Genomic DNA, 27663 nt, shown 5'->3' with positions numbered 1-27663 from the left:
TAGACACAAAAAGTATATGAAATTTATTTTAAATGTTATATTCACATTTATAATTAAATGCATCTTGTTATGCTTACAATCTATTTCACTGCAGAGAAATTTAAAGCCCAACTCCAGATAAAGCTTTCAATTTCATGTTTAGTAGAATGAGCAGGGGGTAGAGGCTCTGGCAGGTTTTGATTTTCATCTGCATTTCTGTTGGGAAGAGTTCTCCCCCTTTCTTGTCAGGAATAAGTATTCGAAAAATCTCTCCAACAATGACAGAGACAAAAACACATTTATCAATAGAATTAGAATTGTTTAGAAAGTTTGCCTCCTCTTTCAGCTACAACTGGACCTTTCATTTCTTATACAGGCTTCACTGGAACAGGAAACAAGGAACAATCTCCCTAATTTCATGGAAAAAAAAATATAGAAGTTTTTTTTCCCCAACACTATCCAAGCCCCCCCATTAACATGGCATGCATTAAGGCAGTCTGTTGAAATGAATGGTCTGCCCACACACCCTAGCATGTATAAAAATGGAAATTACCATTTTCTTGGAACACAGCACACTCCATTTCCTTAGTGCATTTGTGTGTCAGTCAAATGAATGGCAATACACTGTAACTCCTGTTACTGCACTGCACAAATGTAAATCGGCCCTTAATTAATAACCCTTCATTAATCAAGTCTATGGCAATACAAAAGTAGCTGTAATTGCAATAAATTCTAAATGATCTCACAAGCATCTCAAACTGATGTCAAAAGCATGCTGCATTTACCCATTCAAGTCTGTTGACACTGGTCTCTGTACTAACTTACCCCACCACCAGTGAGAGAAACCACAGTGCGCAAAAAAGGCATCGGGAAGTGTTGGATTTGAAGACGCTTCTCTGAAGAAGATCAGAGGAATGGGGGGGTAGCACCCTCTTTTTCTGCAGGTGTTGCTTTGTTACTTTTTTAAACCAGCATCTCTGCGGGATGTTTCTGCATATAATGCAGGCCTAGAATACAGAGGACAACCCAACCCAAGGTGGTTTGGCAAGGAGTAACAAGTACAGTTTTGCATATTCACAAATTCAGGCACCTCCGAATCTATCAGTGAACACTTTCACCACAAGCTTTCCAGATATTTAAAGTGTTTTTCTTGCCGAAACATACTTTTTTTATTTTAGATATGGGGAAGGATTAAACATTTTACTGCTAGCCAAATTTCCCCAGAAATACATGAAGGAAAACACAAGCAAAAATTAAAATGTTGTTATCTTACTAAAGTAGGAGAAGGCTAGAACCCCTTTTAGCTTTTTATGCTGTTTGGGTCCCTGTTGAAAGTTTGCCTGTACTTCCTTTTTGCAAGTGATCCTTTCTAATAGAGCCCCGGATAGCAGTTAAAACCCAACAGTGGAGCTAATCTTCACCCACTCTATCTAAAATAAAAAAATGTCTGAATTTATACTTTAATATGCATTCAATAGCCAAGAATTATGTGTCTCTTAACCAAGTGTAAGATATAACCTTAACCACTACTTCTGCCATCCTATAGCCAAGCCTTAGTAAGGAGTGAAACATAAAATGGACCCTCTGTGCAGAAAATCCACTATTAGAAGAACGTTGGCATGAAAGCCCCTCGGTTGTCTGGCCTCCTTGGTGGAAAGCCACCAGGGCCTGGTAAATTAGGGTTGATGCGAGGCCTCAGAGGCTGGAAGGGGTCCATCATTGGTCTTCTGCCAGGTACAAAAAGAGAAAGGGGGTCTCTAGCAATGGGTAGTATGGGGCGCTCATCATATTCACCTCCAATGATGCCAGGTGGATAGGGAAAGTTGGGTGGAAATGGGTCAAGGACAAAAGGGTTAGGCATGTAGGGTGGAGGAGGAAATGGCTGGAAAATGTGATGTGTAGTCATCCGACTCATTCTTGCTTTATGCATCGCCTTGTACAGCTGTAGAACATAAAAAGAAGAGGTGAGGGATGAGAAGTATGCAAATAAAAATGTAATATTTCTATACATGCGTATAACTAACATACCGGTAACAGTAGTACCAAATGCCTCCATACCACTGTATTTCCTGATAATTTATGCTCAACAAATACAATATTTGGCACCTGCCCGTCACACCTACAACTACATAGTCAAAAGAAAGGGAAAAATGAAGAGCTTACAGCAACCTCAGTGTACAGATCCTTGTACATAAAATAGCAATCCTAAACATTACACCTAAACCGTATGAAGAAGAGTTCTACACTAGTCATTTCAGTGTATGTTCATGCACTATGCTTTAAAAGGGTCAAAAATAGCAAATTAAGAAAAAAAAAAAAAAAATTTTATAGCATATACAATTGGGTCACAAGACATATTGTAATTGAATGTTATTAAAAATTACAGCGCTGTAATTTTCTGCAAAATGCAGAGCAATATGGCTATGGCAGAATGTGTACAGAATACCCCCCAGAAACAAAATGTCCTACTTGTGTGATTGGTTTACTGATTTTCCTAGAAGTCTGCACTAAGATACAAGTCAGATTTCAGGCATCCCCTCCAACAAAAATGTCATTTTTGGTGAAATACTACCAACAGAAAATAAAAGGATGCAGACCCTGCAATTTTCCTCATTAGAGCCCTGCAGGTGCAGCAGCTGATTGATAATTATGAAACCACTCCCATTAGATTCACTCTCCACAAGGACACAGACAAACAAACAGCTCTTTCTTCAGAATAACAAAAAAAGTAGGAATCTACAGCAAAGTTTGTTAAAATCCCTGCAATGTACATAGATCACCCCGAGGGGTGATTTATTATTTATTTAAAAAAATGGCAAGCTGAAGTTTAGCATCAGTTTCCAGCTTATTTAGAAGTTAGTGCAACCACATGTAAATAAGCAGAATATGTGCATTTTACATGTGTTTTACTGCACGTGGCGTTGCACAAACGCATGAGGCACTCCAAATACCCAGCTAAATTTTCTGCTCAAATCAGCTGAATATATTCCAGGTTCATCCAAACAAAAGATGTGCAAAATCTTACAATTTGTTTTTTTACGGTAGAAAGTAGCCACAGTTCAAGTAGAATAGCCTGTCCTCTGCCAGCATTCTGCAGAGAAGGAGCCCTGCTCTCTGTACCGAAGCAATGGTCTCTATTCAGAGGTCTGACACACCCTGTTGAACTAATGGCACCCACCAGCGGGTCTGCATTTCTCTGTGCAGGTGGTGCGGCTGCATGGATTTTCGTGTGGATCCGCAGCGGCGGCACCCGCACATATGTGAACCTAGCCTAACTCTGGCTCTACTAAAAAGACAGCATATACCTGTGCAATTAGTGTGCCTGTTTTCTCCAAAATCTAGCCAAAACTGCCATATCACACAGTGGCCTCGCTCTGCCACACAACATTAACTGTTTTTAATCCTTATGCTACTAGCAATAATAAATAAATAGGAAGGTATATTATAGTCGCATGTTTAGCTTTTTATTTTTTTACACTTCTTCAGTTGCTTTCTTGTTTCTGGCTTAGGCCAACATGATGTCATACATCCCAGGAGTCTTCATGGGCTTTTTATTATTTCCATCCGGAGGAGGGCTTTCTCAGCCGCCTGTCTGCATGCCTGAGCTAAGGGCAGATGGATTCCAGAAAGTAAATGGTACATGAAGCATCTGCCTTTACACAAGATGGCCACAGCTAGAAATTCTAAGGTAGTGTTTTTCAAAGTGATAATTCAACAAGATAAAGTATGGAGATATGAATGGATAGGTGAGTTTGCTTGAATATTAAAAATGAATTAAACAGCATTTTCAGTTTGTGCTGCTCAGATACAGTTTAAATCCACTTTAAAGCATACCTAAACCCAAAAACAAACATATATATATTGTAATATATTGTAGCTACAAGTCCTTCGATGTGGTGGCTGAATTAGTTTTCATTTTATCAGGCTTTTTTCTTTTATTTTCACTGGTGATCCTCCCAGAAACCCACTTTCTGTCCTAGGGTAAGAACAATTACTGTACTTTATCTATGGAACAGTAGTGTTGTCGGCCTAAGACAGGACTACAGAGCACCTCCCCCTATCCTCTTTCTTTATAATATAGGGAAAGGTGCTTTGTAGTTCTAAAAGACAGATGAAATGTATTTGATAAGAATGCAGCACAGCAAAAAGTAGAGGAAGCTATCAACTCACAAGATTTCTGGCACAGTAACAGATATTTGTTATACACATATTGATACAAAAAAACACTTTTAATTATACAATGTAATTCACATACCAAAAAGAAGCAAATAAGACAAGTTCATACTAGGGCTCTTGCACATGGCCTTAATTTTACAACATATGGGCGTACAAAAACATCTGTAGTAGTGGCGACCAGGATCCACAGCTGCAGCATATTTTAGCCCATAGGAATGCATTACAGAAAATACCATGCATCTACACAAGCAAACCCTCCAGCACTGACGCTTACTCGCACATGTGTACAGTAGTACTTTTCAAACCATAACATTGTATGCTTTGAAAAATATGTCCGTACACATGTGAATATGAGTGCTGGGGTTTCCACGTGTATACCCATGTACAGTGTTTCTTATAATGCGTGTCCATGGGCAATAATACACTGCAGCTCATACGCCTAAATATACGGCCATGTACAAGAGCCCTTAATGTCTGCTTGTTTTTCCATGCACAGGCTCACCTCTTTCCAGTCTGTCTGTGGGGTCCTTGAAAGTCGGTCTGTAATAAACATGAACCATTGAAACTCAGATTGTAAAATTGACCAGAACGGGATTGTTTTTTTTTTTGTTCACCACAAAAGTCAAGTTTAGCCTTTCCAGTCAGTATTCTAAACTACAGTATGACAAAGTACTTTACAATCCTGGAGGAAACATTCTAGAAAACGTATATATACAGCCTGGTAAGGACAGAATTTACAAAGGAAGGTATGTGGAAAGGTATAGGTGAACAATGCATTAGCTTGTGTTTTTATTTTAAATTGTATCTAAACCCAAGAACAAAAATGTTATATATTGCATCTTACCAGTCCTGAAATGTGGTGGCTGCATTACTTTTCTTTTTCAGGCTTTTATCCCTTTATTTTTACATGGCCATCCTGCCAGTAACAATCTACCTGTCCTAGGGCAACAACACTTACCTACTGTATTGTATCTATGGAGGAATAGTGTTGTCACCATAGGACAGGACTACAAAGCCCCCTTCCCACTCCTCTTCTCTCGAATATGTTAAAACTTACAGCATATCAGATTTTAATGACTGGGTTTAGATCTAATTTACCAATGTAAAAATGACACTCGCATATTATTAATAACTCACCTCGGAAATCCCTTCTGCACAAGAACTTCCACATGGTGGGGTCTTTCGTGTCTCCATGTAGATCTTTGCAAGAGGCAGAAAGTGAGAGAAGTGAACGCACATCCAGAAGGCGGAAGATACGCAGCTTTAGTTCCAGCGGTAAAACCAGGAGACCAAACACATCAGGGAGTTCTAGGGCTGTGAGAGAACATACACTGAGCTAGTCAAATTCATTTACAACATAAACCCTAGACAGTTATAAAAGACCCTATGGATAAAAAAATTTGTGCAACTCTGTATTCATTTATACATCATTAAAATGTATTTTTTTAATATCAGCAAAAGTATCTGAATTTTATCTGGTATCAACTTATTAAAAACTCAATCTGTGAGAGGAAAAACTGTTAAATAAAAAATATCACTTCATGAGATAAGAAGGAACATGCAGATAGGAGGGGAGAGCATTGCCCATCACTGTGCTGCTTCTCCTTTCGCTGCCCAGTCTCAGGCTGAAGGGGTGGAGTGTGTCCAGGATGACCTGGGCTCAGAAGATGTGCCAAAAAGGAAGACTGTGGGGAGCAGCTCTGGATTGGAGGTGAATATTGCAGCAAAAGTTGATATTTTATCTTTTAATGGGCTATACATTTTGATCTATGTCCCTTTCATCAGGGCAATGTTGACCTAAATCCTTTAAGTGAGAGCACAGGCACCTTTTCAGATGGCTAAGTGTGAGGATTCAGTCAGACAAAATGAGCCTCAAGGCAGGCTGCTACGGCTCTTTAGCTGACCCATAATGATCCTGTCATATTCTAAAGCAGAACCTGAGCAAGCCATCTGTCAGGTTTTTACAGCTATCTGGGACTCCTCTGGAAAGCATCCCCTAAGCCCTCATTCACCCAGGAGAGTAGCTTTTTCAGAGGATTTTGATTTTTTTTTTGCATTTTTTTTTTTCGTGCAAATGGTCATTTTGAAGCCTTTTGCACATATTTTCAAACTTCATTTTTTTTGGCCTATGGAAAGAAGTATCATCTGTGACATAATTTGTTGTTGTGTCCGCTTCCTGTTTTTTCTGGGTGGTCTTGCTGCATCTGGTGCTATCAGAGATCTTGAGCCATGACCATTATGACAATTTCCCATGCCCTCTGCTCTTTTCACAGTCCTAGTAATGGGATCATTGGGGTTGCAAAGGTTTTTGTGGCCCCTCCTGAAATCCCCATTTTGTTCACAGGTCTGGGGTGCTAGGAGAAGGAGTTCAGGTGTCAAATGTTTGTGATGTGCATTTTCAGGCACAGCAAATGAGTATGTGGGGCTAAAAATGTACAATTTTGCTAAAAGAAAAGTTCATGCACTTTTTCACACAAGTGGCTGCACAATGCTCACATGTGAACTAGCAACATTGAGGGCCAATTCACAATGACTTGCGCTAAAATGTATAGAAAATGGATGTACATTTCCATCCATTTTAGTCGCGTGCTGATATCAGTTTACATACATTTTGATGTCCATTGACATGCATATTAGCGCGTGTAAAAGCGTACTGCATTTTCACAGGATATCCTCTGCATTTCGTTGACATCCGCTATGTTACACTGAAATGCATACATGTTGCATTTTAGCACAATACAGATCAACACAGTGTTTTGGTGTGAATAGGGCACATTGGAAATTATTGTTTTTCAGATGTCCTTCCATTGATGTGTGTTTTACAGCTGTGCTAAATCTGGTGTGAAATGGCCCTGAATATAATGGGAATCTTTATGCTGAGCGTTGTCATGCTTCAGGAAATGCATGACAAATGGGGCTTACTGTCTGTCCTGCTGACAACAGTTTCACCAGACATGAAGTGATGTAAATCTGCAACAGGGGCACAAGCAAGGAAAAAACCTGGCAGGGGTTCTAGCCTCCACCTACTATACTAAAGAAAAGTGTTTTTTTTCTGTCTGTGTTGCTGTTTGGTATTTCCCTCACTTCCTATATGGCAAAAAATTGACAGCAGGAAATCATGGGAAATCTCCCTGTACAGAGCCCTGGATTGCTGTAAATACTATCCAACAAGAAAAAAAAAAAAAAGACAGTTGTGGTTTGACATGCACTTTAATATCTTGATTGTCAAACAAAGGAATCTTCCACTGTTTTAGCCTACCTTGCCGTGTCGCAGCCAGTAATGGGTAGACAAGCTGATCCTTGAAGAGACGTGATAATCTCTGCAGGTCCCTGTACACCGAGCTCACATTATTATCTTTAATAAACAGAAGACACATTAACAGAACATTAGAGAGATCGCACAAGATTCAGCGTTAGTAATGCTATTGTAGGATTCTGCCTTCAGTTCTAAACGCTGTCCACACAGGAAACAAAAAGCAATTCTATATGGTACATGGTGCTTTGGCAAACTAGAGACCAATTAGGAACTGCTTTTAAAGAAATCCAGCAAATGAAATTTATATATAACCTGACATTACGTACTTTCTTTAAAATGTTAGTTTACTGGATACCATGCTGATTTTCTGGATTCGCTACTTTCTGAATCACTGACCTCAGAAAAGCATGCAGAGCAGCGTGGAAAGAAAAGTTCCAACTGCTAAAGCCTGGTACATATGTAAAGTTTTTCTTCGTTGAACCCAACTGGCTGAATGAAAAAAACTGACAGATCTCTGTACATGTGTAAGCGATGTTAGAGTGGTAATCTCCCCTGTTGTGCCTTTGTATTCTGACAGGGGGACTGCCCCTATTGCCAGAACACACTGATCAGTGCTTGCAGCCAGCAATGATGCTGGTTTTCCAGCATGAGCCTTTGACAAAAGCCAGTCGTTAGACCAGCTTGTATCAGAAAGACAACTGTACATACAGACCGAATGTCAGCCAGTTCCTGCTGAACCCTCCGATATTTAGCCCGTGTGTACCCAGCATAAGAACTAGATGTTCCCCCTTCCCCACCAGCTTTGCCAAACCCCAAAAGTGTATTAAAAAAAAAAACAAGATCCACAATAAGAATTTACTAAAACAATCCATACAATGGCAGCCAATAGCAAAATGTTGATGAGCTCCATATAGTTCTGAGTTCAAAGTTCTTCAGCTGTACAGATTGGATTAACACTGACAAATTTCTAGAGGGCATTGCCATCACTGTGTGCATCTTTGCTTTTCCAATGATGCAAATCAACAGTTGTGACTTCACTTACTAAATACTTATTCTGGTCCAGGAACTCAAAAGAATACTTAAGCTAGAGACTTCTTTTCGTACAGATTGTTTTCATTTTGTATGTGTTGTTTGCTGGGAATTTTTCTCACAGCTACAGAAGCCTGCAAGCATTCATATATGTGCTAGTTCACACTGATGCAAATTCTATGCAGATCAGATGCAATCCGAAAAGCATAGATTCGCATGTAATCTACAAAAGCATTATATCCAATGCAGGCTGTTCAGATATATGCGGTGCAAATTTGATGCGGTCCAAAAAAGTGTCCTGTGTGAGTTTAGTGTGGGTGTGGTGCGTATTTCATCTCCTGCTATGCCCAGTCCCCTCAGAAATCACATTCAATTTGCACTTGTTACAGAAGAAAACACACTGTGATACCGTATTGTGAAGCCGCATCAGATTCTCACAGCATCAGTGTGAACTGGCACTAATTCACAATACGTTACAATTTGACTTTTCAATCTCTTTACATTTATTAAAACTATATAATATAAGCACCTACCTAAATAATCCATTCATCCTGTATCCAATCAGGCTGGCCCTTGCACTACATAGTTCTTGGTAGATCTAAAGATGACCATACAGCTAGACTGAAGTGTGTGTAGTGAGCTTTAGAAACACTGACCTGTAATTACCACAAGCATAATCTGAGCATTTCCCTCTGAGCACTGCAGTGCAGGTTATTAAACCAACTGAGAAAAAGTTAGTCACACTAACTGGGACTCTTCTATGTCATTAACTTTAAGTACTTTTGTTGAGCTAATTATGCATTTTAATTCCAGTGGACACATTCACTTATACGCAGTATGATGAAGCCCATCAAAGCTACATGAGTGTTTCTCAAAAACTTTACACTGATGTAATGACATTCTGTGCATGCACACATGCAAGATAGAGAGCCTGCAGTGTAAGAGTAGACATGTTCCGAATTCAAAAATTTTTTTGTTATTCATAGGTCTCAATGACCAAATTAAAATAGTAACAAATCAGAAATAATGAAAGGAAATTTGGACAAAATTTGAATTAGAAATAAATTAAATAGAATAGAAAAGAATAGAACAGAATAGAAAATCAATAGAGTACAACATAAAAGAATAGAATAAAATAGAATAGAAAAATACAATAGAATATAATTCAACAGAATAAAATAGAAAGCAAATAACAGTCTAATAGAATAAATTTGAATTCAAATAGATTAGAATTAAATAGAATAGAATAGAAACAAAAGAATAAAATTCAATCAAATAAACTAGAAAGAACATAACCATCTTCCGAAATTTAAATTTTGAATACAATAAATTGAATTTCGAATGCCAATTCAAATTCGGAAGCCAGTTGAAATTTTTTGAGCTCGGTTGAATTGAGTTAAATCGAATTTGAAAACAAAAAAAACAAATTCCGAAAATGAATGAAAGGAATTAAATTAATTTAACTAAACAAAATAACGGATCAAAACTTAACAAACTTTTTTGTTCTGTACATGTCTACGAGGATGTCTGTTTTATTTACCTCTCTTTCTACTTTATTTTGATTGACAGATGGCCAACAGAAAGTCTCTGAAACATCAGCATGCATGAACCATACAATGCACGTGCAAGTGCTCATGGGACATGTAGTCCCGCTGTAAGGGCTTTGGCTAGAGACTGTGTGCATGCTCCCTGACTGGAAACTCGGGGGAACTGCTGTGACAACAACGCGGAGTGCGGGAGATTTCTGCAAGGTAGATTAAAGGTCTGGAAGCAGTGTAGAAGAGAAAAAGTTGATCAAGAAAAACCATATTCTCAAGAGTACAGGGAATGGAAATACCTGAAATGAGATATTAATTCCTTCACCATCACCATCCCTCATTATAACTTAAACAGGGTATGTGAAAATAGGCCTTTAAAAGTGGAATGAAAGGAAGCAATATAAAATAAATCCAAAAAGTTTTAACTAACTGGATATCTCAAGCAGACACATTTTGTGAGCAAAATCTGCTTCTTCAGGACTGAATAGACATAAAGTTGTTGTCAAGTGGCATTACCTAGACCTGGTTCTCTGGGCAATGAAACATTGTAGTTAAATATACTCTCCAAGATATGAGACATACATTTTGTTAACCAGCATAGTGGTGTATATGCTGCTGTGACCATAAACTTTAAAATCTTTAAAATACAATACATTAGTTTTATGGACGCATGTCCATTGTTATTTTATCTAGTTTAATAAAACTGCTTGATATATTTTATGGTGATTCTTTTTCCTTTGATAGCATATTGAAAGTTCTATACGCCACATACACTATTAGACAAATCGTAAATGAATTTGCACTAATACTACTATAGGTAATAAACAAGGAAAAAAACAGAACGGACGGAAAACGGATTTAAACTGACAAACGGTCTTTTTTTTGCATTGGTAGTGGGTGTAAAAGAAAAAAAAACTATTTAAAAACTGATGTAAAGTTTATCCATTTTTTTCTTTGAAACAATTTGACTGAACTGATGAAATGTATGGTCTGCAGATGTGAAAGGGGCCTTAGGTTGTAAATTCATTTTTTGAAATCCACATAGACGCAACTCACCTGGTCCAGGGAAGTTGATGAAAGAATTGGTAGGCAGCTGAAGGGTCTTCACACATTTCACTCCATGGTTCATGTTCACAGCAGCTGCAAACCGGAAGCAACGCAATATTTTTTACATGAATACACACTTTCAATTCTGCCACTCAGCAAGGCAATGCTAATCACAAGCAGTGACATACATTATGTGACAGATTTACTATAGAGTTACACATGGAGTTAAATATTCATTCCTCATCTGCTTAGTTGTGCACCCCCAGCACTGTGACAGTGCAGTGATGATCTGGAGTTGGTGGGACAGACTCCTGATCACCGTGGCATCCAATCACAGTGATCACATATTTTGCCCATGAAGGCAAAAAGTAGCTGCAAAGGTATATCCAGTTTTACGAACATGTGCAAAAGTTGCAAAAATGAGTTTAAGAGTTAAAGTTTCTTTTACCTTCCACATGAAGGGGTTAATTATGTGTCTGCTTACAGTGGAAATCTGTCTCATCTACAGTGATAAATCGGTCGCAGACCTTTGCACATTTGTCACAGTTTGGCAACCCAGGATCACAGGAACAAGGGTGTCATATACACAGTAACTTGTCGCAGAGGCATTGTTTTGCAGAGCTATATCTGCAAAAGGGACCAGCATGATGTGATCTAGCAAGACAGACTTTTCTGAGTAAAGTTTAAGGAGATGCAGCTTGATTTGCAACTATTTGTGTTGCTAATTTGTATGATAAAAGTAACCATATATACTTCCTAAAATCAGACACCCTGCAGAATAAAATTGTTTAGTATAATATTAAATATGAAGTTGCTTCAAATAAATAACTACTACATATGTCAATCTTCAAAATTGCACACGCCCGTGAAACGGTGAAAACCTCCAGTACTCAAAATTGTCCACAGGCAACGCTTTAAAAGTCTTTGCAGCTTATGAAATGAAAGTTAACAGTCAATGAAAGCCGTACAATTATTACTCTTACTCTAGAGTGCACAGTGATATCTATTATGTGTGGCACAATCAACATTTGCATATGCATCTGCTGCACGAATTTGTGTTCATATGTGCATGTATGTGGGGGGGCTTTTAAACATTTTTTGGGCTGTTTTTAACTAAACGCAGAAGTCATTGGGTGGCTTCTACTAAGAAGCTCACAGTCAGGACTAAGAAAGGTAAACTGTGCTGCTATAGCTGCCATGAGTTTGTTTACATACTCATATTTAGAGCTGCACTTGTTTGCGTTGGGATTGTTGCCTATACCTTGAGTGCTAGCAGCTACTATATATTTATTCTCATTTAGCGCTCGCTTGCATATTTTGATCATATATAACGAGACTCACTTTGCTCATTTAGGGCAAACTGACAGAGTCTCTGGAAAGAGACTTCCCCGACCCATTTTCACTGCCCTTTGCCTTGCTGCTCCACTGCCTAATTCCTAAGCAGAAGCAGTGTTTGGGTGTGGTAAATGGTCAGTCCAGCCCCAGCACAGCATCTTGTAAGGAGATCACAAATTACCACATAGTGAGACATGCTGTGTATTTTTGATGGCTCCAACTGGAGGGATTGAGTTTAACTTTAAATGGGTGAAGGGGTGAGAGAGCAAGCAACTCTGTCATTTTGCCCTGGGTGAGAAAGGTGACAGAGCCTCTGCAACATACACCAAGCAATATTTTTATACATATACGTCACCATTGATAACAAGGAGCTTGCTCATAGGCATGCAGGCCAGAAGAGCAGAACTGTCTCCGCACAGGGGGTGAGCATAACGTAGCTTGTAGATGCCGTCACTGTGCCGCCAGCCCTCGGGCATAGATGCACCCTTTCCTTCAGCACCCTAGAGAAGAAACATAATCTGGATTAAAAAGGTTTAAAGTGCATATACAGCCAAAATGTTTTTTCTTTAGTTTTGGAAAAACTGGACAGCAATACAACTTCACAGGGGTTCTAACACTTCCCTATGTAAAGTGTTTTAAATTTTGTTTTGTTTGCATCCCCAAGAGATGTCCCATCACTTCTTGCCGTGGCTGGAAACCAACACATTTCAGGCATTCTGCAAAAAGTCCCCTGAGATGCATTGGCTTGACTTTTTACATAAAGCATAAGCTGCCTTTTTTGCATACCCTTAAGTTCTATAAAAAAGTATTTTCAATAGAAGAGCAACCACTTTGAAGTTGTGACATTCCACATTGCAAACTTTGTCCACTTCGCCTCTCACACTTGTTCATCCCCTATGGACCAGAGCAATTGTTACATTTCTGCTATGGACCTGTTTATTCGGTGATAACTTTGTCATTGCTTAAGATAAAAACAGAATAAATATATATTAAGGACAAACACAACTTTCTTTTTGTGAATATTGTCTTGCAACAATGTTTTTTTTCGCAATCCTTAAACAATTAAAGACAAATTTGTCTTTATTATATTTTACATCAATGTTAACAATACAAAACATGAGAAATAATAATAACATGGACAAATAAGTGGATAGAAAAGCATCATAGGCATGTCAATAGTCCATGCAGATGAATGAAAATGAGTCTAAACAACAGAAAAATGGAAGTGTTTCAATAACACATATTACGGAAGTATATAGAAAAGCAAAAAAAAAAAAACCACAGGTTCGCGGGAAGCATTCCCAGACGAAATACATGTAACAAAGTATGGTAACTCCGTATAACCAAAAGTATAAACCCAAACAGAAAAAAAAAGAAGAAGAAAAGAGTCTACAGAGAAGAGAAAAAAGAAAAAAAAGAGAAGTCAGTTGTAAAGATAGTGAGGGAGAAGAAGAGAGAGGGTCGGGGGACAGATACGGTAAAAAGCGGAGTCAAGGCGGCCCCACACCAGTATCCCGCCAGAGAGACCCCGCCGCTTGCATTTGATACGGGCCGCGAGGTTAAACAGAGGAACATTTAATTAATGTTAAATAACTTATCAGGTTGCTTTAACTGACTTCATCTGCAGATGAAGTTCACCCTTTGATCTATAGATGAATAAACAAATACAAAATGAAACAATGGTTTGTTGATAAACACTGCTAGGCTGCTTTAGTTCTACAGCTCCAGCTGTCACAACCTTCCCTGTGTTCTGGGCAATGCCACTTCCATTAATCAGAACTGAATTGCCAAGTACTGTAACAGGGGAGGACCTGGAAGCAAGCAAGAAAGACTGGAAGTATTACACATGCCTTGTGTACAATGATGACCACTATTTTGGGCATGTCTATCACATCCAGAGTCTGCAACTGGCTAACAAATCTTCATTATCAGATTGCGTCAATTTGGGATCCAGAACTTCTGAACTACAGTAAACCAACCTGACAGACATTTGTTCTATCCAAAACTAAAATAAAGTAGATGTAAACCCTATCATTAAATTTCATATAAGCTTTAACATGGTAATACTGTTGTAAGTTGTGGAGTATTTGCATGATTGGAAGTACGTCTGCAAAATATATTTAGACTGCATATAATCATTCCGATATGGGGCTCAGGATCATCACCAGCCACTTGTAAAAACAATCCAGAAAACAAAAACAGAGAGCAAAAACAACTTAACAAATGAACACAAAAGAGTCAATAACTTTGGTACAATGAAAAACAAGAGTATGGCTCACCACCACTACACCAGTCCCACTCTGGAGTTTAGGGTTTCCCATCTGCTTTGGAGGTCCCAAAGAGAAGGTTTTCACAGTTCAGCAACCATAATGCAGTCCTAAGCTCACTCATGGTTAACCTCTAAAGTCCCTGTAATCAGAGTTTGGACCATCTTCCCTCTCAAAACTTTGCAAACCTCTAAAATTCTGGGTCCCTAATGAGGATTTAGCAATCTGGGGAGTATTGGCAATAAGTCCTCTTCAACCGAACTGCCCTGGAACCCCTCATCCTGCATTAGTGAAAATTCTGGAGTACTCAAATGTCTTCAAACTGTCCCTCTTAAAGGGACCATAACCCAAACAGTGTTTCCTGGACCCATTCCTGGCATCCTGTACATCATATATAGTAAAGAGGATTCCTACAGCTAACATTTTAGGACATCTTGACCAGTTGGGCCTGTGATACGGCTAATTTCAGCAAAGCATTAGCTATGGGAATCTTTGCCACTAAAAAAAAAGTATATCTAAATTCCAAATATTCAAGACACACTTCTATGTATTGAAATTCTACAAATACCCCATAACATACAACAAATGTAATTTCAAAAATGATCTTTAATCTTATTAAATCTTCCTGATTATCTTACGATAAAGATCCTTGAACTTTCTATTAAAGGGTGACAATACCTCATCCCCATCTCCTACTTGTGTACCTTCCTTGCCACCCTGTCACTTGCTTTCAATGGAGACTACAAGTGGCCATTTCAACACTTATTACACCAGGGGTGCTCAACCTTTTGAGGAGTGAGGGCCACTCAAGTGATCTGGAAACCAGTCGCAGGCCACAATGAAATGAAATGGTTCAGAATTTAAAATTTTCTATTTTGAATAGAATAATGAGCATTTTCTTTCTGCAACCACTAAATGCCGGTGGGAGGGAGAAAATGAAAAGCCAGCTTTCAGCTGTTGCAGGGGGAAAATGGAGATGATTGGTTCCTGTATATAGCTCCCTAGCCACCCCTCCTGTCCAAGAGTAAAACAGAATGTGACAGGGAGGCTGCATGGGCCCCTAGGAGCATGAGGCAGGGTCTTAATGGCAACCACCAAAACTACACCAGTGGTTGGAGGAATGGTAAAAACACAACTCAACTATAAGAGTTTTAACTCTCCCCAAACCGCAAATGAGCCTTTACTGTCCTGAACCACCTACATGGCTGCTTTCACACTGATGCATTGTGGTTTACCAGCAGCATGGATGCAGTGCACCTGCGGCTTTCCAGCCGTTTAGCTGCGCTTTGCCATAGACTTCTATTATATCTTGCGAGTGTGGTACACTTTCTCAAAGCGCCAAAAACTCCTGCATTCAGAAGTTTTGGTGTGCTTCCAGAAAGCGCACCAAACGCGCTTCCTTGGTTTGAAGTCTAGGACCACATCAGAGGGCTCTGAGGGCCACAGGTTGAGCACCCCTGCATTACAGAGACAGACTACTGGTATTACCATCATGAAATCCACTCTTAGGCATGCCATGCAGCCACTGCTGTAGTGCATGTAGACAGGAGGTGGCTGTAGAAGACCAGAAGCACTGTACTGAGATTTAGTTTTTTTTATTATAATTAATATTAATATTATTTTTTATGGTTTATGACAGACAGCATCATCATTAGCAAACTAAATGCCATTTAGATAGCGTTTACTTTTAAAAGTTTTGGATGGAGTCAGGCAAAGGTCTTTGTAAACAGAAACTATTAAAAGGATTCTCAAGGCAAAGCTGTTTAAAACTATTTATATGCATAAAACCTGTTAATTCATCTTCAGTTGTTTGGCCTATAAGTTCCATATTGTCCCCGATGCTTACCTGAACGATGTAGCCCGTCTCCAACATGAGTACATGGATGACCACTATCAGAGCATCGTTAGGACTGGAGCAACCAGCGGATAGGTAGAGAGACTCCAGGGAGTGGGGTATCTTCCCATCAACAGATTCACTGATCAGCATTGGCTCTGCCAGACTGCAAGGAGGCTCTTCTTCCACTGAGGCCTCCTCCTCGGTTACTGCTCCATGATAAGAACTAGCCACGGGCTTCTAAATGTAAACATTTAAAGACAAAGACATTATTTTATTTCTATGGCACCATATGATGTAGCACAGTTTTTACAGCAATCTACTCTTTCTTCTAGTTAAAGGAAGTTCCTCTCTTTTGAAAAAATATAAAAAAATGCACCCACATTAACAAAATAAAAAGTGTGAATTTATAAACGTTTTTGCACTGAAGCCTGCAGAGCATAATGGGGAGTGGTTGAGAGGTGGCAAAAGTGTGGCTCAGCTGCTTATTTTTAATGTCTCTCACACACACAATTGTAAATAAGAACTAATAGGAAGCATCTCACTGTGCTTATGTGATTATCATTATGATGCTCTCACACTACAGAAGGTGCTTTATGTCTGTCTGTATACAGCATATCTCTGTCCAGGGGAGGACTGACCATTTGGAAACTCGGACACTGCCCGAGGGCCCGGGGTCAGTAGGGGGCCCCATGAGATGCCCGTTACCTTTTTCATAGGCTTTTTTGAGTTTGGGCAAGGACACAGAGGCCCCATGATCCCCTATTGCCCGGGGGCCCCATGAGTTGTCAGTCCGCCCGTCTCTGTCTGTTCCTCAGAAAATAGAAATTGTGAGGTTGCCTGTACACCGGGTTCCCACTGCTGCCTGTGTCCTCGGCCACCTGTTGAATCATCTCCTGCTGCCGGGCCACAGCCTCTTCTTCAACCACCTTCAGCGGAGGAAGGGATAATCACTCCACCAGTGAAAGAATCACTCCACCAGTGACAGGCTGTGAGCAACCACGGCCGCCTGCCACTGATCAGCATTGCAAAACGTAGGGCAGCTTTAGCAGCCAGCGCCTGATTTTAAAAGAGTCCCTCTCTGCTCCTCGCCTCCTGGACCCCTCTGGTTTACTGATGTGGCCCAGGGAAAATATAATAAATGTTAAAGCAGGGCCACTGTTTTGCCCTGTCGGCGGCCCTGGCAGTGCACTCTAGGCAGCTGCTTCGTTTCTCCAGTGGTAGTGCTGGCCCTGTCTACAAGTTCCTCTGCCAAGGTGGCAGATGTGACTTTAAGTTTTTCAGTACAAAGATCCTTGTGAATGGTTGTGCTAATTTTCTCAAAAGAGAAGTTTTATATTAACACCAATAGCAGGACAACTTCAGAGAATGTTAACTGACCATTCTGGATGCAAACGTTCCAACCTCTGCAGATTTGAAATTCAGAGTAAAGCCAAAACTCTTTATTTGCATACAGGCTCCTGTTTCTGTTTTTTTTTCCTATTTTTGTTTTCTTGGTGTTATGTCTTTCACTTGGATGTTAGAAGTTGCACTAAATAAATATAGCTGGATAAAACAAAAACTGTGTCTGTCTTCAATTCAGACTGCAAAGCAATGAAATGCGATTATTTTAAAGAAGGGGGAGGGGTGATTTTTTTCTATACCCACTGTATACAGTATAATTTAATGTCTCACAGTATCTGTTCAAAAGCCAACACATTTTGAGGATTGTGAAGGCCCCCTGAATAGGGTGCTAAACCAATACCTGAAAAAGGCTTTATTCTCCTTCACAAGAGGACTGTAGACTTGAGATACCTCCCTCCTGTTACCCGGGTTTTTCTATACCCAACATTTAAAGCCCTGAAAAAGGCCCTCAGAACCCCTGAATTGAGTTGGGTTTTTAACAGCTAATGTGAACAATAGTTTATCTTTGGATTCCTGTCTATTGCTCTCCATCCAACACAGTATTTCTTAAAGCGGTATTAAACTCAAAAACAAACATTAATTAAATTACAGCTGTAAAGCAGTGTTTAGGGTGTAACGTAACATGCTCCATGTTCCAAAGCACCTCTTCCTACCCCCAGAGCCTCCGCTTTCTCTCGTGACAGCGCTCAGGGGGTTCTTCTCCCCTGAAGCCGCTGTCACATTTAAAATCGATGGAGCCCCGCACGGACATCATTTATTCCGAGATCAATGGTCAGCTTTTTTCCCTTTATGAAAAACATTTATCCCAAAGAAAAAAAAAAAACAGTTTGCTGTAACTGCTTAACAGTGTTAGCTGGAGTTCAGCTTCAGTTTGCTAGTCAAGTATATCCAAATCTGGATGGCCGAATTTCAATCCATCGGTGGCTGTTCCTATTCAAAAGGAGTTTTTTTAATTATTATTAGTCAGTTGTTATTGACTCCTCTCAAATGGGAATGCTGGTAAATTGTTCATTCGATCAGCACCTATAGCCAATGAAATCCATTCAGTTTTTTTGATCAGCCCGCTGGCAGATCAAAAACACAGAGGCGTCAGCTTGACACTACCCTTCCCCTAGACTGAAAATGTAAAAAGGTATCTGCTTTACTGTTTCATCCAAAATACAGAAGCCCTAATGCTTAGTACACACTATGAGAAAATAAGATGAATGATCATCTGATTTTCCACTACGGGGCGTATTATGATGTAAGCGACAGTTGTATTAACGTCTACGAAAATTCTCGGCATACAAAAGGCAAACATCGGAAAATGTAGTTACATACTAGCATAGTAGAGGAAGTGTGGGGTCATTCTTTGCTCCTGATCATACGTTGTTTTTTCTATTTGTTGATTTCTGTATGATTACTGTACACACTGAATGCCATTTGGACACTGTGTTCATGTAGGATAAAATTTTTCTAGCTTACACTTTCGATTTTTTTTTTCACCCGAACAGTCGGAATCAGGTGTCAAAAGCACTATACTAACAAACAGATAATCGACCGATCGGAAACTTTTGCATGATTTTCGTAAGGTGTGTACGGGCTATAAGACAGGAAGTGTGATACTGGCTGGATCACCAGGTGAAATGAAGGGAAAAAAAAAGCATAAAAAAAGGAAACTAATACAGCCACCACATCTAAGGATTGGTAAATTGCAATATAAAAAAATTTGGTTTTTGAGTTTACGGTATTTAATATGTTGACCCAACAGCCAAGTAAGAACCCCATGCATACTCAAGAGATGTCCACTGAGAACAAAAAAGAAAACAAAAAGAGCTATGACTAAGCCGTAGTGGAATGTGAAAAGCGTTAGCTGGAGTCCTGTATCAAAGTCATATTTGTGGAATATGCTATAAGAAGAAATAAAGGAGATTTTACTGGAAGTGCGGCCATCGGATGTTTGTTTGTATATTGGTGTCCCCTGAGAACCTTTAATTCAAAATCTCACTGGGAAATCTAATTACACTAGGGAAACTCATTGCTCCAAAACCTGATTGTTCCTAAGCCCTGGTTCATATGCGGCCATGCGGGCCGCATTTTGCACGGGCACGAGAGCCCATTCATTTGAATGGACTCCCGTGCTCCGTGACAAGCAAATAAGAAGTCCCTGCACTCCTTCCGAAAACGCAGCCCGCACGGGAACCTCGGTTCCCAGTACAGTTGCTTTTTCCAGTGCAGGCAGTGTGCCATTAGAACTAATGGCACCCGCCCATGGGTCCGCATTTCTCTGTGTGGGTGGTGCGGCTGCGCGGATTTTCGTGCGGACCCGCAGCGGCACCACTCGCATAGATGTGAACCTAGCCTAAAAGTGAATAAAAAAAGTACTGAAACCACTGGACAAAGATGACTACCATGAAATCAATGTTTTGGGCCCTTTCACACCTTTGTCTGCATTTTGTGACAGTTGCCCCATGTTGCATTAGAGCAACTCATTCCTTTTAAAGAGGCTCAATGCACAAAAAAATGTGCATGTACTATTATTTCTCAGTGCAGCACACTGCAATGCAAAGGATATTGCACTTATCTGTGTACTGAAGGGCAGGTGCATTTCTTGACATTGTGATGTATGATGGAAAGAAGGGAATCAGAAGATATTCCTTTATGAACAGTCCATCATTGGCAACCCCCGTATTCTGTCAGTACAAGTGCATCAGGCCATGCCACCCACCTCTGGTAAGCTCTGTGTTACTGGTGTCCAATCATGCCTCTGGTCACTGTGACTTGTGTTTGGTTGGACATTTTCAACATTAGAGATAGCGGGTTGGCGCTGATCCAGGGCAGGCTGAGTGCTTGGTGATGGAATTCCTGAAACAAGCTCTGAGTCCGGAACTCGGAGAACTATCAGATCTCCAGATATGATTCCACATGATTCCAGAGTATTCTGGTACTCAGTCAGGGTGTCCTTGCCATTCAGAGTGATGGTGAAAACTGCATCTGAACTGTGAAAACACAAGACTTTCAACATTTCAGCATGAACTACAATTTTCCAGCATATAAAAGAGAAAAATTATGAGAACGATTACAGCTACTGCATGCACTTTATTTAGATAACAATCTTAAAAGGTAACTCTGCTGTCATGGAGAAAAAATACAGCTAATAAAAAAATATATAGCATTTCAATTGCTACAGAAGTCATATTGTAATTTAACGATAATAAAAATTACCTTTCTTTTTCAATCTAAAGCCGCTGTAGTTCTCCATAAAATTCAATGCAATATGGCAACCTTAGGCACCCCTAGAGACGACATTTCCCACTTGAGTGATTGAAATTCCTATTACAGGGAGTGCCTAAAATTTTACTATAGTGCAGATTTCTGGGTAATCAGTGTGCCAGTTTTGGTGAGACACTCCCCAAAGGGTTAAATATTTCTAAAGGGATGCAGACCCTGCAGCTTTTCTCATTAGAGCACTCAGAGTGCACCAGCTGATTATAATGAATCAGAATCTTCCTTCAGAATTAGCCTATAAATATAGAATAGCATAGTGAAACAAACAGCTATTCCTTCACAGCAACTAAAGGTAGGAATCTGCTGCAAAGTTTGTTAAATCCCTGCAATGTACATAGATCACCCAGAGGTAGTTGTTTTTTTGATCAACAAAAGTGAAGTCGCCCTTTAATTTAAAGCTGAACTCCAGAAAAGCAAATGTAGTGTAAAAACAACATGCATGTGTATTATTCCTTGAATTTTGGTGTGCTTTGTGTATTTCTTCCAGATCTCTGTAGTAATTCAGTGTTAAACTTTGCCTCTGTGCAGGAGTTTCCTGTAATAAAGACCGGTCATTGCTGCGCTCTCTCTGTGCAGGGTGACTGGTCTTGTTTCCACCCTCTCCTGCTTAGCCCCTCCCACAGCTTTGCGCTCTGCACAGGCTATGTACAGCACAGTGATGGTGTCACTGCTACTTTGCATGGTAATATATGGATTTTCAAAGACATTTGGTGCACACAAAGTAAATTTATAACCTTTGTGGCTATATTTAAATTAGGATCTTTATCCAAATAAAATGTGTACATAAGAACCATGTTCTAATTTAAAAAAAAACACACAGTAAAATTATTTTACACTACTGCTAGTAAAACTACCTGTATTCTACCATTATATTATCTTGCCACTAGACTCTGAACAGCAGACTTATAGTAAGGACAAGAAGTGCTGATATGGGCAGTGACATGCACTAAACATATTTTTCGAAGTGTATGGAAGGGTCTGACAGTGTTTATATTGTTGTCTGTGCTTTCCTGACACAGTCACAACCATTTCTCCCCTCCCCTACATCTTAGGGCTCATGTACACTGCAGCTGATAAACTCATGTTTAGGAGCTGTTCAGCGTTTTTTTCAGCAGCCCTGAACTCACCATAATGTTTTCCTATGTGTCCATGTACACATCTTCATTTACAGTCATTTAAAGGCATTTAAGTTAGCAGTCGATTTTATCAGCGTTTCAAATGCAAAACGCTTGTAAATGCGGCAAATCTCGTTTATAAGCGTTTGCATTTGAAAATTTTTTTTTTAACTCTTCCAGTTCCCGATGCTGTCCAAAGCCTTTTTTCCTCATGAAAAATGCATGCAAAGCGTTTTCAAGGTGCTCAGATGGACAAAACACTGAACACAGGATGTTCCTACCAAGCTTGTCACACATTAGAATGACCAATTCACACCTCAGACCTCTCCCACTCTTGGAAACAAAAGATATGTTAATGACCATTCACACCTCAAATTCCTCATGATGACCCCCTGCCAGGTGACCTTAATGACTCACTCCACCAGTCACCTTTCCCACCCTTGGAAACAAAAGAAATGTTAATGAGCAACTCACACCTAAGCTATTTTCAACACCTACTGCTATTTCTGCTTCTACTCTCTGTAATTCTGTGAAACAGTCTGAAATAGTCAATAATTTACAACTTTTGTATTCTGGGCATTTGGGAGGTTCTCCTGATGATGCTGATCTTTAAAAAACTCTTCTAAATGCAAACGCACATAAACATGTTATGCAAACGCAGCTAAACAGAAATTTTTTAACCTACGTTTTCCAGCAGCCAGTTTCCATCTTTCAGAAGTGTCCCGTGTACATGGGGCCTTATACAGATGTCACAGGGACAGAAAGTAAGAAAAAGTCTTCCTGGTGAGGTTACAAACAGAAATGTTATTTTTACTCCATGCTATTAATTTTTTATTTGGTTGGAGTTGAGCTTTAAAATGGAACTGAGCACTAAAAGTTAGGATTTTATATGTTATAAGTAACATCTAAAAACCTATGTTACTTGTGCCGAAGCACTGCCCTAAACAAATGGGATTTTTTTTGTCTGCAATTCCTCCTGAAAAAACAGTGCACTTCCTTGTATGCTTGGTGCCTAGGCATTCCCGTATCTACATCCTCATAGCTGTATATCTGCAGTGTGAGATATAAGGCACTGCTGCCTCAGCTATTTTCAGAAGATTACGAGTAACATTTGGTGATGTCACTAATGTGCTGCTCAAGGTACTCCTTGCTGGAGGCTCTGACTTAAGAAAGGAAAACTGCTGCTACTAAAATGGCAACTTTCACACAGTGACACAGTGCAGAATAAGGCATTGTAAGTCAGCAATGGGGAAAAGATCAGCTCCTGTTATAACACAGGCAAGTTCTGAAACTTTCCTTTGCCTTCTGCCTACTTTTTTGGGCACAAATTCTAGAGTTCACTTCCACTTTAAAACCAACCTTTGACCTCACTGCCAAGGTCTTCTTATTTAAGATACACTGCATAAGAGTACCCGTGGGGGTTAAATAGGTAAATAATTTACTTATCCCCCACCATATTCTGTAATGCAAGGAATTACATCATCCTCCAGCTGACAAGATCCCTGGAATGCTGAGTAGCGCAAATCTCACGAGAAGGCGCTGCAGCACAGTGCAGGATCATCTCTTCACGAGATCTGGGCTGCTTTTTTTAAGATTTGGATTGAAGCAGGATGATGTCACCCTTGCCTAGGCACAGTGGGAGGAAGTCATTTATTTATTTACTTATTTCAGGTAATTGTATAGCGCCGTCAATTTATGCAGCGCTTTACATATATATTGTAAATTCACATCAGTCCCTAACCCTCAAGGGGCGTACAATCTAAGGTCCCTAATTCACATTCATACATACACATACTCGGGCCATTTTAGACAGGAGCCAATTAACCTACCAGCATGTCTTTGGCGTGGGAGGAAACTGGAGTACCTGGAGGAAACCCACGCAGCCACAGGGAGAACATGCAAACTCCAGGCAGGTGGTGCCGTGCTTGGGATTCGAACAAACGACCCTAGTACTGCCAGGTGGGAGTGCTAACCATTTAGCCACTGTGCTGCCCTAAGTCATGGAAAGTTAAGTATATACCGATCAGCCATAACTTTATGATCGCTGACAGGTTAACTGAATAACATGCTTATCTTGTTACAATGGCATGTGAAAGTCAGCGGAATATATGAGGCAGCAAGTAAACATGCTGTCCCTGAAGTTGATGTGTTGAAAGCAGAAACAAAATGGGCATCACAGTTTGTTGTGTGTGGGGCTGTGTAACTACAGAATGGTCAGGGTACCCAAGGTGACCCGTGTCCAAAGCCAAAGAGAACCTAAAATGGGCATGTGAACACCAGAACGGGACCGCAAAGCAATGGAAGAAGGTGGCCTGGTCTGATGAATCACGTTTTCTTTTAAATCCTGTGGATGGCTGCATGTGTGTTTATCACTTACCTAGGGAAGAGATGGCACCAGGATGCAAGCTGGTGGAGGCAATGTTCAGCTGGGAAACCTTGGGTACTGCCATTCATGTGGATGTTACTTGACCTGTACCAAATACTTAAACATTGTTGCTGACCAAGTACACTCCTTAATAGAAACAGTGTTCCCTGATGGCAGTAGCTTCTTTCAGCAGGATAATGTGCTCTGCCACACTGTAAAATTGGTTCAAGAATGCTTTGAGGAACACAAATTTGAGGTGTTGACTTGGCTTCCAAATTCTTGAGATCTCAATCCAATCGAGAATCTGTGGGATCTGCTGGGAAACAAAACCAACCTATGAAGGCCCCACCTCGCAACTTACAGGACTTAAAGGATCTGCTACTGACGACTTGATGCCAGACACCACAGCATACCTTCAGAGGTCTAGAAGTGTCCATGCCTCGATGGGTCGGGGCTGTTTTGGTGGCAAAAGGGGGACCTACTCAATTTTTGGTGCGTGGTCTTTAAGTTATGGCTGATTAGTGTATTATCTATTTTCCCTGCACAGGTACATAGATGCACCTTGCTGTTGAGGTGGAAGCTGATCATGTTCACTTACAGTACATCACTAAAAAAACAAAACAACTTTATAGGACAACAGATTCCATTTAATAATGAGATATTTAAAAAAAAAAGGCTTGCACACCTGTACCCCAATGAAGGTAGGAAAGATACAGACAGCTTCCTACGGAGATCTCCCAACGTCGGCTTCTCCTCTTCCAGCTCCAGTCGCCCTGTCTGTCCTCCGACTCTCACCCGAAGCCTCATTCTGCCTTCCGGGGCGGTCCTATCAAATAATGTCCATCAGTAATAAATCACAAATGTCCTATATTTCTTTTTTTTGCAAGGTCATCGGGCCTCTCTAAAGCAGCAGTCTCTGGTTCCCCACACACTATCTTCTAGAATACTTTCATTTTAACTGGACAGAAGAAACTTTCACTTTCATATCAGCATCTGATTTCACAACACATACAATATCTCAGTTCAGCAAGCCAAGAGAACCCAAGACTAAGAGAAAGTGATTGTAAACCAAAAGTTTTATTTTTTTAAAATAAAAAACATGTTACACTTACTTGCTCTTTGTAGTGGCTTTGCACAAAGCAGCCCCGATCCTCCTCTTCTCAGGTCCCCCGCTGGCGCTCCTGGCTCCTCTCCCTGCCAAGTGCCCCTATAGCAAGCCACTGTGTCCAGAAGACACACAGAGCGTGGCTTGGCCCTGCCCCCTGCTCCCTCCTCACTGATTGTGATTGACAGCAGTTGGCTCCTGCTGCTGTCTCTGAGCCTATGAGGAGGGAGAGAGCTGAGAGTGCTGCCGCTTTCATGCAAATCGCTGGATCGAGATAGGGTTCGGATATAAGGGGGGGGGGGGAGCTGCACTCAGATGTTTTTTTTACCTTAATGATGAGAATGGATTAAGTCCCATAAGGCATTGCGAGACTGACAGTTACAATCATCTCTCCCAAATGCAGAGGCATGATGGGACTTGTAGTTCTAACTAGAGGGCCACAGGTTGAGCATCCATGGATTAAAAGTAGGGCTTTTTGTTTACCAAGGTGGGTGCAGCTTTGTTCCAATGTTGCATCTGTCCCCCGCCAGCATGACTGCTGATCGCTGAGTTCTCACAGCCGCTCTGAGCAGAGAGCAGTGACTGTCAGTCGCCGCTGTCTGCTCTGCCGCCCCCCCCCCCAGCGCTCACTGGAGTTCTGGGCTGTGGAGGGAGCAGCTGGCCAGGACACGGTGATCGACAGGTGAAGCCGCCAATGGCGGTGCTGGTAGGGCACACGCACGCCCCTCAGCTGTAGGACATCTGGGGATCGCAGGACAAGGTAAGGATCGAGGGATCGCAGGACAAGGTAAGGATCGAGGGATCGCAGGACAAGGTAAGGATCGAGGGATCGCAGGACAAGGTAAGGATCGAGGGATCGCAGGACAAGGTAAGGATCGGGGGATCGCAGGACGAGCACTGCAGTGTAATCCCGAGTGTGGCTCGGGGTTTCCGCTTTTGGTACTGTAAAGTAACCCTGAGCCACACTCGGGATTTCCGCCAGGGAGGTTAATGCAAGCAGTGTAAGTTCCTGAATGTAACCTGGCATCAGGCTCTTGCAGTTCATGTACAGCAGAGCTCTGGCTGGGAGAGGGAGAAGCAGCACGACAAGAACCATGCTGATAGGAGGTGAGAGCAGTGACAGAAAGAGGAGCTCATCACTGTGCTGCTTCCCCTTAACTGTCCAATCGCAGACTAGGGGAGGGACAAGACCTGTAGGTTTTACTCAGCTGCAACAGAGAAAAATCAAATGTCCTGCCCTGCTGGACTAGGCAGTGCTCTGTAATTCTCAGAAATGGATGGACAGAAATATAAAACGTGTGGCAGGTAAAACAGCTCCCCTATAAGTATTTCATCTGTTTGCTTACTTCCAAAATACCAAATGGTATAGGCTTGCCACCTCACCCTTTTAAACCCAAACACATATGAATTACACAGGTTCTGACGCTAATTTAATGCAGAAAAGGCATCAAGTGACTTTAATTACCACCTTAGTCAGCCCCAGAACCTGTGTAGTTCATATGTGTTCAGGTTTAAATGGGTGGGGTGGCAAGCCTAAAGTGGTAGGACTTGAAAAGTGCAAGCTCTTTGGCCCAGCCTCTGTCCACTCACCATAAACACAAACAGGAAACAGAAGCAGTGAAAAAGAAGGCTCTCCTCACCAACCAATCAGGTGCCAGATTCCACCCAGCAACAAATTGAGATTGCTATAGGCAACGCCTCCACATACATACACCCCCAGTCTCCTGGCATGCCAGTGTCCCCCAGCAGGGGGAAGCAGAGAGCCCCCTCTCCTCCTTTCTCTCTCTCTTTCTATATACCTGCACACAGGACCCTCTGCAGACTCCACGGACCGCGGCTCTACTCTCTATCACGTGACCGGTCCTCAGCTGACAGTCTTCGCCATATTGCTCTGGGGCGGAAGTAGCCCTCTGCGCCATGCACTTTTCCACAATGCTGCGCTGAGC

The 27663-nt window shown here is 40.9% G+C and overlaps 1 protein-coding gene across 1 annotated transcript; it reads right to left on the bottom strand.

Annotated features, from left to right (window-relative positions):
* FBXO7 (F-box protein 7) lies at positions 1-27662 on the bottom strand. The gene is made up of 10 exons (XM_089680644.1): positions 27517-27662; positions 25298-25438; positions 20573-20843; positions 16474-16701; positions 12716-12860; positions 11035-11118; positions 7415-7510; positions 5293-5469; positions 4658-4695; positions 1-1921 (listed from the first exon to the last, which is right to left on the bottom strand). The coding sequence occupies exons 2-10, from the start codon at positions 25417-25419 to the stop codon at positions 1583-1585; spliced, it is 1500 nt and encodes a 499-aa protein (XP_089536770.1). The 5' UTR covers positions 25420-25438; positions 27517-27662; the 3' UTR covers positions 1-1582.
* Position 27663: the final 1 nt, after the last annotated feature.

This window comes from Staurois parvus, unplaced genomic scaffold (genome assembly GCF_062004578.1).
Source record: "Staurois parvus isolate SC_StPar_1 unplaced genomic scaffold, SC_StPar_1.0 ptg000249l, whole genome shotgun sequence".
NCBI lineage: Eukaryota > Metazoa > Chordata > Amphibia > Anura > Ranidae > Staurois > Staurois parvus.
This window is presented reverse-complemented; position numbering and strand designations above follow the sequence as displayed.